General features: G+C 41.7%; 1 protein-coding gene across 1 annotated transcript in view; it reads left to right on the plus strand.

Annotated features, from left to right (window-relative positions):
• The window catches only part of LOC120871383 (transmembrane protein 132D-like), a 381,149-nt gene extending 365,214 nt beyond the window's left edge, over positions 1–15,935 (plus strand). The window contains exon 3 of the mRNA XM_040251282.1: positions 15,680–15,935. Coding sequence (XP_040107216.1) covers positions 15,680–15,935 — 256 coding nt within the window. The remainder of the gene's footprint in view (positions 1–15,679) is intronic.
• Positions 15,936–16,816: the final 881 nt, after the last annotated feature.

Consider the following 16,816-nt stretch of genomic DNA (forward strand, 5'->3'; position numbering starts at 1 on the left):
GCAAAAGTTAGAATTATGGTCTTATTCTCAGATAAAGAATGAAACCAGTATTCATTGAATGGAGAAGTAATCTTTGGGGGAGGGGGAACTTCTTTCAGTTTTGATCAATGTCTAAAAAGTGATCTAGGTTTTCATTAACTTTTCTCAAAGACTTATCTTGTGCCTTTGTTACATCATATGTTTTCGACATTCCTAAATTGTCATCATCCTTGTATATTTTCCCTTAACGTGTTTAACTCTGCCAAGCCTTTGTTTGTCGATCATTTCATGTGTGAATCAAGTAATGCAAGCAACTGTCTTCAAAACTCCACTGGTGGATTTTATTAAATATGACAGTTTTTTAAAAATTAAAAATGTCCCTCTGCAGTAGATTTGCATGGTGTTTGCATGTGATTGTGTTCTATATACAAACAGCAATGAGTGATGACATTTAATTTTTTACTTCCATATTTGATTTAATTTCTACTGTATACCAAAGTGATTCAGTTACACACATATATACATTCTTTGTCATTTTCCTTTCCATGATGGTTTGTCACAGGATATTGAATAAAGTCTCCTGTGTTATATAGTAGGACCTTGTTGTTTATCCATTCTCTATATAAGAGTTCACACAACAGTGACATTTATGATGGACATTTAGGATGCAGATGCTGAGTGTGGAGAGATCACCGAATGAGGTCTACATTTCCATCAACGGCATCACAGAGCCCTTGTATTTCTTCTGCTATCTTCCCTGCCTTCTGTTTCCTCATTTTCCCTTCCTTGCTGTAGGGAAACCTGGTCTGTATGCCTTCATGTATTTGTGGTTATAAGGAGCAGTGAATGTGTTTGTGGTGTATCTTTTTTCGGGCAAACCGGCAGTAGTAGGTGATAACTAGTGTCTTCACAGTCATTGGGCAGGAAGATGGTGACTCTATCAACAGGGGTTTAAAAAATCAACACAGATTTGGGATGAACAGGTACACAGCGCTATATTTAAAATAGATAACCAACAGGAACTTGCTGTACAGTGCAGGGTGGTGGTGGTGGTTTAGTTGCTAAATTGTGTCCAACTCTTGCATCCCTATGGACTCCAACCTCCCAGGCTCTTCTGTCCATGGGATTCACCAGGCAAGAATACTGGAGTGGGTTGCCATTTCCTTCTCCAGGAAATCTTTCCGACCCAAGGATAGAACCCGGGTCTCCTGCATTGCAGGTGGATTCTTTACTGACTGAGCCACCAGGGGGCAACATAACACAGGGGACTCTGCTCAATGTTACGTGGCAACTCGGGTGGGAGGGAGCTTGGGGGAGAATGGGTACATGTATGTGTATGTCTTGAGTCCCTTTGCTGTCCACCTGAAACTATCACAATGTCGTTAATCGGCTATACTCCAGTATAAAATTAAAAAAATTTAGTTTAAAAAAGTTTAATAAAATGGAAAAAAACTAAAAGAACTCAACAGAAATTCATATATATACACCATGAGCCTCATCCTGCAAATTGCCACTGCCCACCCAAGCTTCAGTGTGTCTCTCCCCCAGCCTTATTTCTTTAAATGTCTACCTGGTATTCTCTGATTCACCTGGGATCCATTCTCAGCACTGTAGCCGTCATGGTGGTTTCAAAGCGCCCCCCACCCCTTATGATGGAATCCTATTTAGACTTGGGACTCTAGGGCTGCTTTGGCAGGTGTAATGTCCTGGTGTGCCCCCGGATGCTCTGACTGCAAAAATTCATTTGTGTTTCTCTGTATGTGCTTAGTCGCTCCGTTGTGTCTGGGCTGCTCTGACCATGGGACTCTCCAGACAAGAATACTAGGGTGAATTGCCATGCCCTCCTCCAGGAGATCTTCCCAACCCAGGGACTGAACCCAGATCTCCTGCATTGCAAGTGGATTCTGTACCATCTGAGCCACCATGGAAACTTGTGTTTCTAGACAAAGACAAACCCATTCATGGTTTGAATGCTTGACCCCTATAGTCCCTTCCATCAGACCCCAGCAATGGGCCTATCCAAGAAGCAGCTATATGTTGACATGCAGACTCTACAAGTCACCTTTGTCATCAGAACAATGAAGACAAAAACCAAACTCTACAGTGGGAGGCATCCAGGTGAGGGGTCAGAAATGGCTTGATCAAGAAGGTGATGGCCACTTTTCCATGGGAGTCCTCACTTCATGGATTGGCTTCCTTATGTCAGGCTTTCCTGACCCTCACCCATCATGGACTGATCTGGAGCACCCTCCATCTGCTATCACACTGCAAACCCACCCAGCATACTCTGGTCAGGAACCTTCCTTGGGTGCTCAGATGGAGGATAGATGTGGTCATGAGTTTCAGGGGAACCTGCCCCCTGCCACATGGTGATATGAGCAAGTAATCACTGCCTCCCCCATCCAAAGGCCTCCTCTTGTTTCATCCATTCCCCAACTTCTTCCCCTTTGACCCCCCACTCATACATTTACATGAAGGCTCTCAGTGCTAAAAATAGGATGTGCAACTGGAAGAAAAGAAAGGAAATAACCATTTCTGGACCCCACCTGGTTTACAGAAGGACTTCCTAAAGACAGAAAAAATACAGAAGAATTGTAGACACACAGCAGGCCTGTACTTCTCTTTAGAGGATGTTGAGTGTGGTTTAGCATAGTAGTGGTCATTATGATGACTGGGGTTTGCTTTCGGCACCTGTAGGTGGGGCCCAGAATGACAGGTGGTTCCACACAATGAGGAATGCCCCTTATGCAGTTTGAAATTCTAATGTTCTGCAGAAATTTTTGTAGGACTCATAACTCATCTGAGTGTGACTTTTTTTCACTTTTCCCTACTTCAGAGACCTATAATTTAGTTTGACTTATTGTTCCTAGTTCAATTAAGATCATTCTGTACTTTTTCTAATATTGAAGTATTGTTGACTCACAGGGTTGTGTTAATTTCTGCTATACAGCAAAGTGACTCAGGTATACATACATATGCATTTTTTTTAGTATTCTTTTCCATTATGTTTTATCATAGGTATTGAATATAATTCTCTGTGTCATTCTGTACTTTTTTAGTTATCTTATACCAATAAGTCTAGTCTGTGAATTCTTATCCTAGGTATACAGTTTTTATTCCAGGGCTTGTACACACACTTGTGTTTTTTCATTTTCTGTTTTTCTCATTCAGAACAGTCTCAGATCAACTCTTAAATCCAAATTTATTTTTCATCCTTGGGAATAAATATTTCCCCACCTCCTAATATCTTCCAGTGATGATTATTTCCAAGCATTTACGTATTGAAATCAATGTTAGCTTATTATTTTTTAAAGGTTTAATGATTTCCCATTTCTCTTATGATAAAGAGATTTGCAAACTTTTCCCATAAGGGGTAAGATAGTAAATATTTTTGGCTTTGTGGGCCATATGCTTTCTAGCCTGCGTAATCTTGTTTCTTTTTAAACAATATTTAAAAATGGCAAAGCTGCTTTTAGCCCAGGATCTATGCACAGACAAGCTTTGGCTGGATTTGACCACTGACCATAGTTTGCTGACTCTGAAAAAAATAAATAAACAACAACTCTGAATGTGGCTACAAGGACTCTCTCCCTCTACCCACCCTTCAGCTGTATCTCTCATGCCTCAGTTCCAAGCCCTCTGCATGTTCCAGTCACACTGGTTTCTTTTGTTTTCTTCAACCCACCCTGCTCCCTCCAAGCTCAGGGCGTTTGTGTGTGCAGTTCTTTCTGCCTGGAAGCCGGCCTGGAACTTGGCCTGGAGATCGCAGGCCAAGGCTTGTTACACCAGGAAACACATCCTTATCTCCCTGAGTACAGCAGGGTCCTCTAACATAGTTCTCATCTCACCAGCTGCTTCTGTTTCTCACCTCTTCTTACAGTGCCTAATTTACATTTGTTGACTGGATCATTTATTTCATATCCATCTTCCTCACTAGAATGTGTGCTCTGGAAGAGGAAGAATCTTCATCTGTCTGCTCTTTGGGGGCTAAGAGGGAACCCTGGATTATGACATTTGCCAGTTTCCATGGTGCGACTATTCCCCCCAACCTCGGAACCCTCCTACACTGTTGGTGGGAATGTAAATTGGTGCAGCTACTATGGAGAACAGTATGGAGGTTCCTTAAAAAGCAGAAGAGAGTTACCGTATGATCTCTCAGGCCGACTCCTGGACATATATCCAGTATATGTGTGCTCAGTTGTGCCCAACTCTTGGTGGCCCCATGGACTCTAGCGTGCCAAGCTCCTCTGTCCCTGGAATTTTCCAGGCCAGAATACTGGAGTGGGTCATCATTTGCTTCTGCAACAGATCTGGAGAAAACTATAATTTGAAAAGATACATGCACCCCTGTGTTCATTGCAGCACTATGCATAATATCCAGTGCATGGAAGTAACCTAAATGTCCATTGACAGAGGAATGGATAGGGAAGGTGTGGTACATATATACAAAGGAATATTACTCAGCCATAAAAGGAACAAAATAATGCCATTTGCAGCAAGATGGATGGACCTAGAGACTGTGATGCAGAATGAAATAAACAGATAAAGATGAATAATCAGATGACACCATATACATGTGGAATCTAAATAAAGGATACAAATGAACTTATTTACAAAACAGAAATAGAGTTACAGATGTGGAAAACAAACCTATGGTTACCCGAGGGTAAGCGGAGGAGGGTTACATTGGGAGATTGGTATTGACATATACACACTACTATATAAAACAGATAACTAATAAGCACCTACTGTACAGCACAGGGAACTCTACTCCGTACTCTGTAATGGCCTATACAGGGAAAGAATCTAAAAGAGGGGGTGGTATATATACATATATAACTGATGCACTATACCCCAATAAAACATTTTAGAAAATATTTCCACTCCAGTCAAAGTCAAGCTACTAAAATGATGTCAGTACATGTGGAGGTCGAAGAAGATGTTTAGTTAGGATCAGCTTGGCCTGGGCAACCACTGGATCTCCATCTTTATAAGCTAACTTTTGTATCTGCATCTCTATCACCCAGCAGTATCCAATAAATAAGAATTCCTGACTTATCACTTGAGTGAATGAATGAGTAAAGTAAATATTGGCAGGGAAAGCAAGAAAGCATAGGTAGAAGGAGAAAATGCAGCATAATTTGGTTCAAGCTGCAAGCTTTCCATTTTGCTTCTCCAGAAGTACTCCGGTTACCCAACCTCAGAGTATTATAAGGTAGAAACAGAGGATGTGAGAAGACAAATTTATGGGGACAAAAACTTCATTATAAAGTGTGTGCAAGCTCAGTCGCTCAGTCTGTCTGACTCTTTGTGACCCCATGGACTGTAGCCTGCCAGGCTCCTCTGTCCATGGAATTCTCCAGGCAAGAATCCTGGAGTGGGTAGCCATTTCCATTTTCAGGGGATCTTCCCGACCCAGGGATCAAACATACATCTCCTACATTGGCAGGTGGATTGTTTACCATTGAGCCACCAGGGAAACCCTAATTATAAAGTACATACATTAAAGGGATCGTGTTTATTTTTCCTCCTAATGAGAAGTTTTTATTCTGAAATGTTAATGAAAAAGTTAGAAAAAAGGTGTCAGTAATAGAAAACTTTCATCCTGTGATAATGTCTGAGAAAAACAATTTTTTTAAAATAATAGCCTTATTTTAATCTTGAACATGAGATGTGAAGGGAAGGAAAAAGAAGTCCATGGCACTTGCATTTAGGAGGCATCTGGTTGCCCGCATCTGGATTTGATGCAAAGTTCCAAAATGCCACTGCAGACAAATACTGGCTTGGTCAGAAGGATACTTGCAGGTGGAGCTGGAAAGGGTTAGTGTCTGGACTAATGGCTCCTCCACCCCTTCACTCATTCCTCATGTCTTTCATTGATAGAATCATCTACATATCATTTGTCATCTGCCTGTGGTGTCTTCTTTACTTGAAAAATTCCTTCAGTTTCCCAACAAGCAGATCCTGAGACAAGACTATGTGTGATTTATAAAGGAAATGTCCCCCATAAATCAATAAGAGGTCAGGGAGAGTAGAAGAAGAAGAGAAGAGCCCAGGCACTCGTGCTGTTTTCGAAGTCACGTGCAGGGTGGTTTTAGCCTAACCCCATAGGGAGCCCATGGAGCATGCTCAGTGCCTCCAACTGATTCGGCTGGAGGTGAGAGCTCACCTTCTCCACCATCAGGCTCCGCCCAAGGCCAACCACCAAGGGTAGTGATCTCTACAGCACGTGCAGCCCTTTGTACTTGTGGGCAAGATGGCTCCGGAAACTCAAGAAAAGCCATCCAGGGAAAGTCACAGGTAGATATCATTACAAATGAAAGCACTTAGATGTGGAGAAAAGGGAACCCTCCTACGCTGTGAGTGGGGATGTAAACTGGTACAGCAATAGTGGAAAAGAGTATAGAAGGCTCTCAAAAAGTGAAAATAGAACTACCATATGACCCAGGAGTTCTACTCCTGGGTATATCTCTGAAAGAAACAAAAACAGTAATTTTGAAAAGATACAAGCACTCCAGTGTTCATGGGAACATTATTTACAATAGCCAAGACATGGACACAACCTAAGTAGCCTCCAACTGAAGAATGAATAGGGAAGGTGTGGTACATACATACAATGGAATGGTACAGTATAAGTGTGCATGCTCAGTGGTGTTCGACTCTTTGAGACCCCATAGACTATAGCCCGCCAGGCTCCTCTGTCCATGGGATTCTCCAGGCAGGAATACTGGAGTGGGTTGCCATGCCCTCCTCCAGGGGATCCTCCTGACCCAGTGATGCAACCCATGTCTGTTGCATCTCCTGCACTGGCAGGCGGATTCTTTACCAGTGTGCCATCTGGAAAACCTAATGGAATAGTACTCAGTCATAACAATGAATGATATTTTTCCATTTCCAGCAACTCGGATAGACCTAGAGGGTATTATGCTTAGTGAAATAAGTCAAAGAAAGAGAAATACTGTATGTTGTTGTTGTTTAGTCGCTAAGTCGTGTCTGACTCATTTGCAACCCCATGGAGCCTGCCAAGCTCCTCTGTCCATGGGATTCCCCAGGCAAGAATACTGGAGTGGGTCACCATTTCCTTCTCCTAATAATATATAATATCACCTATATCTGAAATCTAAAAAGATTTACAGTAAACTAGTGAATACAATTTTAAAAAGAAGCAGTCACAGATATAGAGAACAAACTAGTGGTTACCAGTGTGGAGAGGGAAGGGGGCGGGGCAAAACAGAGGGAAGGGGTGGGTAGTATAAACTATCGGGTGTAAGATGGGCTCAGAGATCCGCTGTATGACACAAGGAATATGGTTGATAATTTTGCAATAACTATAAATAGAAAGTAACGTTTAAAAATTGTGTAAATACATATATATGGAATTTAGAAAGATGGCAATGATGACCCTGTATGCAGGACAGCAAAAAAGACACAGATGTGTATAGTGGACTTTTGGACTCAGTGGGAGAGGGAGAGGGTGAGATGATTTGAGAGAATGGCATTGAAACATGTATAATATCATGTAAGAATCGAATTGCCAGTCTATGTCCGATGCAGGATATGGCGCGCTTGGGGCTGGTACGCGGGGATGACCCAGAGAGATGTTGTGGGGAAGGGGGTGGGAGGGGGGTTCATGTTTGGGAATGGATGTACACCCGTGGTGGATTCATGTCAATGTATGGCAAAACCAAAACAGAATTGTAAAGTAAAATAAAAAAATAAATCAACAAAACAAAACAAAACAAACAAAAAATTGTGTAAATAATATAAAAAAAAGTAAAATTAAAAAAAAAAAAAAAGCACTTAGAAGCCAGGAGTAAGCCATGTGGAAACGATGCAGAGATATGAGGAGACTTGTTTGGAACCCTGACACTGTCCATCACCATTTGCTCTCCGGTCATAAGTGGCTCTCATTCACATGACTTCTAGAAAGTGTCCTGAAGCTTTTAGAACTCATCTCGAACAGTTTCCTAAGGGCAGTCATTCAGCTACTAGATGCACCCTCTCTCCAGCTTTCCTCTGTTTCTAGCAGTTTTACCCATTTATCTTATAGAGTGCCATCTGGGAAAAAGAAACCTAAGTTGCAAATGAAATTTCACTCTCTGCTTACCCCCATCCACCCCACCATATCACCCAGGACACTCACACTTGTGGTGAAAACCAGTTGTCCACGTGGTCGGTTACAGAATACACTCTGATCGTTGGCACACTTTTTTTTTCTTTTTCTTTTTACCATAATATGTTGATTTTCTAAACTGGAAAAAAAAAATACAGGTAACTTCAACATGCATTGACTTGCATCTCAAATATGTAGCTCCTAACTGTTCTAATGCTGGGAGGTCCGTGTCGGCATGGTTTCTCATCTCTCCAAATGATGATGGTAGGCCTCCGTATCTAATGCTCTTGTTTCCACATCTCTGTTCTGATTTTTTTGGAACTTAAAATAGTTGGCTGAAGACCCTAAAGGCAAGCTCATCTCAAAGCATCTTGTTACAAAAAAGCTCCAGCTTTGGTTATACAGAATTCACTCGAAGCATCCAATTTGGGGTCTTGAGGAAGCCCTGTGTAATGCCTTGACTTGGGTTTCTCTCAGGGTTTGAAAAGTTGTTTTACTGATCTTTATTGCTAATAAGCATACCTGTCCTGGCAGTGGAAAAAGAAATAGGGGTTTATAACCCAGGGATGCAAACTGGGCATCCTGTACCCAGATCTCTTGGATCCTTTTCTCAGTAGCTGGGTGACCTTGGAAAGATGGTCTACCCTCCTTGACCCCAAATTCCTCATCCACCAATGGGAGTAAATAACAGCTATTTATTGGAATACTGTGAGGATAGCAAGAGGTAAGACATAAAATGCCCTTAAAACAGCTCGCATTCAAAATACTCAGTGAGTGGTAATTATTCCATTGGGTAAAGAAGCATGTCCATCCAAAAGAAGATTTTCTTTTTGCTTGAAAGTGATGCCCTTCCTTGACCTTGGGATGCACTGGGGTGGTTCCATTTGATCCTGGAGGATGTGGTCATTGACTGTCTGAGCTGACCCAGAGCCTTGTTTTCTGAAAGGGTGTTTTCTTTTCCTTAAATCTGGGGAAGCCTCCGGCTATGGTGGAGCTTCTCTGGTGGCTCAGAGGTAAAGAAATCACCTTCCCATGCAGGAGACATGGGTTCGATCCCTGGGTAAGGAAGATAACCTGGAGAAGGAAATGGCAACCTACTCTTGTATTCTTGCCTGGGAAATCCCAGGGACAAAGGTGCCTGGCGGACTACAGTCTATGAGGTTGCGAAGAGTCAGACACAACTTAGCAACTGAACGACCACAGGCTATGTCAACAACCATGTGTCTTTATTTAAAGGTGAAAAGCACTTAGATTTTTATTAAAGTATGGTTGATTTATAATATGTTGGTATCAGGTGTACGGCATAGCGATTCAATGTTTTTCAAATTGGATTCCATTAGAGGTTATTACAAGATAGTGGATATCAGTCCCTGTGCTACACAGTGGGTCCTTATTGCTTATCTAGGCTTAGATTTGGGGACTTGCCTGGTGATCCAGTGGTGAAGAATTCATCCGCCAATGCAGGGGACATGGATTTGATCCCTGGTCTATGAAGATCCCACATGCCGAGGGGAAACTAAACCCATGCACCAGAACTACTGGGCCCATGCATTAGAACCCAAACTCTGCAACCAGAGAAGGCTCTGCAACCAGAGAAGCCTCTGCAATGAGAAGTCTGTGCATTGCAACCAAGAGTAGCCCCCACTCACTGCAACTAGAGAAAGCCCGAGTGTGACAGTGAAGACCAAACACAGCCAAAAATAAATAAATAAAACTTTTTAAAAATTAAGAAATTAAAGGCTGAGATTTTGAACCCAATGCACCAAGTGGCCCATGTAGGGGGAAGCTGTGGGCAAATAAGAAGAGTTCCTCAAATCAAGGATATATTATTCAACTTCTCTGTGAAAGAGAACTATTAAGAGATGCCTCCAAGCCAACTGAAGTGGAACCAGTCAGTAGGGATCTGAGGAGTCCCTGAGAAGGTGCATTACCACACCGCTGCTTCCATTTCTGTCTTGTGTGCAAAGGACAGCTGCAAGCAAGACAGGGCAGGAAGGTGGCTCTTGGCTTCCTGTGCTGGTAGGAGCCACACCGGTGGAAGAATCTAAACCTGCAGGCAGCTCCATGCCCACAGTGCTCTGAGGTCTGTGTTCCAGAACTGAGCCTCTCCACGGGTGACTGCACTGTCTTCCATGCAAACTCTGCTCAAACTCGACAGCGATACTGCCTTCCAGATGGAGTTCACACATAAAGCGTTGCCCATCCCTGTTGCTAATTATTTAACTCGGTCTCTGCAGGGAGGGAGCTTCCCTGGTGGCAGTAAAGAATCTGTCTACAATGCAGGAGCCCTGGTTTGATCCCTGAATCAGGAAGATCCCCTGGAGAAGGAAGTGGCTATCTATTCTAGTTTTCTTGCCTGGAAAATTGCATGGACAGAGGAATCTGGCAAGTTACTGTTTATGGTTTCACAGAATGTCAGAGACGACTGAGCGGCTAAAACTGAGGGAAGGAGAAGGAGGCAGAATGGGTGGGGCTGGGTCTAGGGCCACTGAAAGTGGCATCTGAATGCTTTACGCTGCTCCAGACCCCCAGGCACCCTTGCCTGGAGCTCTGTTCTCTTCCTTCCTCATTCTCTCACTGATGGACATCGGAAACCCTGAATGTTTCTTCTTCTTGGTTCATCTGTGTCTTCACAGATTTTACTGACCATATTTCCCAAATGTGCTCAGGACTTTCCATTTCAAATACCATTATATACAAAATATTTCCAAGATTGTGGGTATCCATATAATTAAATTTTAAAACTTCTAACATAGTTGCTCATGATCTGGTGGCATAATAGCATGACTTGGATTAAAGGAAAGAGAGAAAGATGGAAGCAAGGATGGATGGAAGGAAGGAAGGGAGGGGAGAGAGAGAAGAAGGAGGAAGGGGAGGGAAAGGGGTGAAGGAGGAGAAGAAAGAAGGAAGGAAAGAAAGAGAAAGAAAGGGAAATGACAAAGGAAAAAAAAAAGAGAAAAGAAAAAATCTGTGCCTCGCTCCACTCAGAAACAATCAGAACTCAGAGTGTTGCCTGGTCATTAGTTTATTTGTGAAGTTCTCCCCAGGTATTTCTAATCCCTGGGTAAAGTGGAGAAACACTGCATATGATATATGCAGACATATTTCATAAGCTTCTACTTCACAATACTTTGTCTGTCTCCTATAACACAGTAAATACCAGGTGTTGTCCTCTGTGCTAGGCACTCTGGAAACAGGCTAAGGATGACTACTCTTTTCAAAATATTTCAGGCTAAACCCCAAACACTCCCACTGCAAAGGTATAGTCCTTAGCTTTCCAGTTAAACATGAAGAAGTGATAAATATTGCCAAGTATGGAAGAGTTCTGGAAACTCTCAAGTGCTAAATATTTACAAAAAGTTATTAAAATTCAAATTTCCAGTGATTTGCTAAGACACACAAGATGAGTTCTTCCAAAGCTAGATCACCATATGCAGAATCTACAGAGGGAACTGTCAGGGACCTGGTACACACCCTAGTGCATCAGAAATACTGAGAAGCTCCTGCATGCTAAGGAATTATTCAAGAAAAGCACACAATTTCAGAATATGTGACCTTCCTAGAGTTTGCTCTGGCTGCCAGGTTAAGAGTTTCCAACCTAGGTTGTTTTCTTCAGCAAATCAAAGAGAGGAAAGTTATCTTAAAAGAAACTGTTTTCTTTACCCTTTGCCCAGGCAAGGGATCTAAAGGCAAAGAGAAAATCAGACTTGATAGGAGAACCGTGCAAGATTACTGAAGGAGTAAAATTAGAAGAAGCAAATAGAGCACTTTAAACATTATTGTTATTCTGAACAGTGTGGAATGGTACCGCATTGTAGTTTTGATCTGCATTTCTCTAATAATTAGTGATAATGAACATCTTTGCCTGTGCTGCTTGGCCATCCGTACATCTTCTTTGGAGAATGGATAAAGATGTGGTACATACATACAATGGAATATTACGCAGGCATGAAAAAGAATGAAATTGGGTCGTTTCATTCTAGATAGATTTAGAGTCTGTCATACAGAATGAAGTAAGTCCAAAAGAGAAAAATCTTTAGTGCATATGTGTGGAATCTAGAAAAATGGCACAGATGAACTTATTTTCAGAGCAGAAATAGAGATGCAGACCTAGAGAATGGATGCATGAGCGTGGGGCTGGGGGAAAGGGGGTGGGATGAATTGGGAGACTGACATTGATATATGCAGTACCATGTGTAAAATAGATGACTACTTATATGCTCCCATATAGTACAGGGAGCTCAGCTTGGTGCTCTGTGGTGACTTAGATGGGTAAGATGAGGGGTGGTGGGAGGGAAACCCAAGAAGGAGGGAGTGTATGTGTACTTACAGCTGATTCAGTTCATTGAACAGCAGAAACTAACACAGCATTGTAAAACAACTATATCCCAATAAGTAAAATATATATATATATATATGTTATTTTAGATGGGTCTTGTAGAATGGGAAGAATTTGACCAAATGGAGAGATTTGTAAAGGTATTTCTGATAAAGTGAACTCTGTGAGTAAAATGTGGGGATGTGGCAGTAAGAAAAGTCCCATATTCCAGTGGAATCTGGAATTGTTCAGTTTTGTTGAGATTAGGGCACCTGAAAGGGGAAAAAAAAGAGAACAGTGTAAAAAGTATGGAGCAGGGTCATGATACTGCATACCAGGAATTACTGCTCTGAAGGAATTCCCACACGCCTCCATTGTGGAGTTGAGTTCCTGAATTCAACTTTTACCAGTTCTGCTCTGTGAATTTCCCTTTCCTTGTGACTAAACATAGAAGGCAAGGCTCAGAACAGCCAAAAGAAGGATTATCCCATTTCATGAATGGGAGAGGAATACTGGAATGCTTGCAAATTCCAAATATAAAAACCAAGATTCATTCTAGTATCACTTTCCCAAGTTTCCTGTGCTTGTGGAAACTGTCGTTCAGAGTTCCAAAAAGGCAATGGCATGTGTCTTAGGAAAAGAAATCTATACAGGGTATCAATCCACAGTGGCTGACACAATTTGTTTCTAATTCTTATCATTGCCACTGTTTCTTAAAGAGCTCAACATATTTCTTTCAGAGGCCAAGAAAGAGTGATGCTTGTAGGATTTAAAAATCAGGTGCTAGTCTCTTTTGTAAATAAGTTCATTGGTAACATTTTTTTTAGATTCCACATATACCTGATACATGTTCGTCTTTCTCTGACTTACTTCACTTAGTATGATCATCTCTGCTGCTGCTGCTGCTAAGTCGCTTCAGTCGTATCTGACTCTGTGCGACCCCATAGACGGCAGCCCACCAGGCTCCCCTGTCCCTGGGATTCTCCAGGCAAGAACACTGGAGTGGATTGCCATTTCCTTCTCCAGTGCATGAAAGTGAAAAGTGAAAGTGGAGTTGCTCAGTTGTGTCTGACTATTAGCGACCCCATGGACTGCAGCCCACCAGGCTCCTCCATCCATGGGATTTCCCAGGCAAGAGTACTGGAGTGGGGTGCTATTGCCTTCTCTAGGTCTATCCATATTGCTGCCATGGCATTGTTTTGTTCTTTTTTATGGCTGAGTAATAGTCCACGGTATATATGCACATGTATCCATTCATCTGTCAGTGATGAACGGACATTTATGTTGTTTCCGTGTTTTGTCTCTTGTGCAGAGTGCTTCTATGAACACTGGAGTGCTTGTATCTTTTCGAATTATGGATTTATAACTGATTCACTTTGCTGTACACCTGAAACTAACACAACATTGTCCATCAGTGATATTCCAATAAAAACTAGAAAATTTAAATGAAGAATAAATTAACTAATTACATAAAATAAAAGCCAGTGCCATTTTGTTCTCACCATTGCCCACGGTTCACTGTAGCTACTCCTGTTCCATGTGAGAAGCTGCTACTCATGCAGGGAGTTTACCTCTGTGACTGGTGCTCTCTCTTTGGGAAGGTCTTCTGATCTTCCTTCTCTTTCTTGCCCTCCTCCTCCCCGTGTTCCATATTCCCCACCATTTATCTCTGAGCTTCTTATTGATACATTTGCATAGGTCTGATGGTATGATAAATATTTCAATAGCTTTTTCATATCTTAAAGGCCAATTTTTGTCCTCTTAAATGTCAAGGTCAGTGATCATTTTTGCAATTACGTGAAATTCCAATCTCTAGAGATGGCTCTGATAGGTGGAAGTGGCTTTGGTCACGTAGGGTTAAAAAGCATCTCTCCTTGCTGCCTCCTTGGTGAACCCTCCCCTGTATTTCTTCACATCTTCCCTCGGGGAGTGGCTGGCACCACATCTGCATCTTCTTCACCTGCCACTTAGAAAGCAGACATTTTATAAAAGCTGACTATAAAAAAAAAGAAGAGGTAGCCAGTGAATTAAACTAACCAAAATAGCTGAAAAAAATCATCCTGATATTCTGACTTGAATTCATTTTCAGATACGTGTTTACAGAAAACCCAAGACGTCCGAAAACTAATCATTGTTATAATCACTCCTGTTTCCAAGTAACATCTGGCTACTTCTCCTTGCTCATCCATGTGGGTCCCACAGCCCCAGTCTTCTGTTCGTGGCTCATCTCTGATTCTCTGCACTTCTTTCTCATTCCCACCAGAAATAAAAAGCCACACTACCCTCAAACACCTTTAAAATTCTGTGCATCCAACTTGAAGGGACTGTGGCTTTGGAAAATACAATATAGGCAGCAAAGAGATTTCTGGGAGTGGGAGAAAGAATCCTGTCCCCCTAGATGGAGCTCAGGGAAGAAAGATTTAGGAAATTCAATCAGCACTTCATGTAGTCATCCGCAAACACCTGTTCTGAGGACTCTGAGCAGCTCACAAGAAACAAAGGTTAGGAAGCTTGAGCAATGGTGTCTAAGGCCAGGCCAAGGCTGTGTATCTTCTTAAAGGCTGTTCTTTTGGATATTGAGTATCTTTTTTTTCCTTTCTTTTTTCATTGGTATATAGTTGATTTACAATGTTGTATTAGTTTCAGGTGTACAACAAAGTGATTAAGTTATACATGTATCTATTCTTTTCAGATTATTTTCCATTATAGATTATTACATGATATTGAATATAGTTCCCTGTGCTAAACAGTAAATCCACATTACTTATCTATCATATATATAGTAGTGTGTACCTGTTAATCACAAACTCCTAATTTATCTCTCCTCCCCTCCCCTACCACTTTCCCTTTGGTAACTATAAGTTTGTTTTTTATGTCTGTGAGTCTATTTCTGTTTTGTAAACAAGTTCATTTATATCTTTTTTTAGATTTCAGATATAAATGATATCATATGATATTTGTCTTTGACATATTTCACTTAGTATAATAATCTTTAGGTCCATCCACATTGCTGCAAATAGCATTTATTTCATTTTTTATGACTCAGTAATTTTCTATTGTATGTAAATATATGTATATATCATGTAGATTATATATGTGCATATATCATGTCTTCTTTGTCCATTCATCTGTCCATGGTCATTGAGGATTGCTTTTCCGACAGACTCTTTGAACGATAGTATAAGTGCACGTGGAAATTGTCTATTGCCTGCCAGGCACGCCCACCCAGCCCTCAGCATTGTTCTCTCCTTCTCTCTCCTTCTGTCCAGTGCAAATGGTGCCTCCTATGAAGTCATGCAGATCGACGTAGAAATCGAAGAACCCAGTGACCCGCCAGCCACGCAGCTTGTCACATGGCAGGTTGAATATCCAGGAGACATCACATCTGACTTGGGTGTCTCCAAGATCTACGTGAGTCAGAAAGACTTGATCGGAGTCATCCCATTGGCCATGGTAAGAAAGTCCCTGCCCTGGGCTGTTAATACAGACATCAGGGAAAGGCAAAGCATCACACGCATGACCTAAACACACTGGGAAGATGTCAGTGAGCCCAGAACCAGGGTCAGGGAAAACTGACAAAGTTACTGCAAATTGCTGATTCTAAATACATACTCATATATATCTTTAAAATATTATTTAGAAAATAATCAAAATCCAGGCATTAGATTTGGGTCTTCCACTATAAGAAAAGTATTGATGATTTTATCAAGATGTTTGTATGATACACTAGAGACTAGTCAAGGATCTTAAACAGGTATACCTGCAGAGACCAAACAGATCTAGCATCTGAGTAAAAGGTAACAAGTGACTTGACAAATACCTACCAAGTGAAAAGGCCTAGCCAACAGGAGAGCCGTGCAGGAAATTCAAGGAAAGCCATGCAAGAGAGCCAAGGAAAACTCTGAATTCTTAAGACCTACTGACTTTTCAACAGAAAACACCATATAGTTTTAGTGTGAACCATCAACTCCTTGTTAGAGCTAATTTTATTTTAAATCAAGCTTGTCTAGGAAAGGGTTAGCTATAATCCATTCACAGGCCGTCTATTTGTAACTTGTAAAAGATTTAGGTCTCTAAGTCAGTCCACGTGTTTCCTCGGATTTGTGGAACACAGATGGGTTTTCATCCTTAGGTAGGACCTGCCCCCTGGTTGCTATGCAATGGGCCACATTGCGTGTGGGAAGACTGAACACCCAGGTTGACCTCAACAAACACACTGATGCCTTGTCTAGCCTCACCTTTTCCCAGGGTCTCTCTACAAAAGAATAATACGTTTTCCTAATGTGAGTTTTCACAGTGCAAATGCTTGGGATTGAGAGTCTGCTGAGAGTACTTTGAGCTTCCTCATGTTACAAAAAGTACTTTTACTGTTGGAAGTGAAGGATCGACAGCCTCATGTCTCCCTC

Source organism: Oryx dammah, unplaced genomic scaffold, assembly GCF_014754425.2.
Source record: "Oryx dammah isolate SB20612 unplaced genomic scaffold, SCBI_Odam_1.1 HiC_scaffold_12, whole genome shotgun sequence".
NCBI lineage: Eukaryota > Metazoa > Chordata > Mammalia > Artiodactyla > Bovidae > Oryx > Oryx dammah.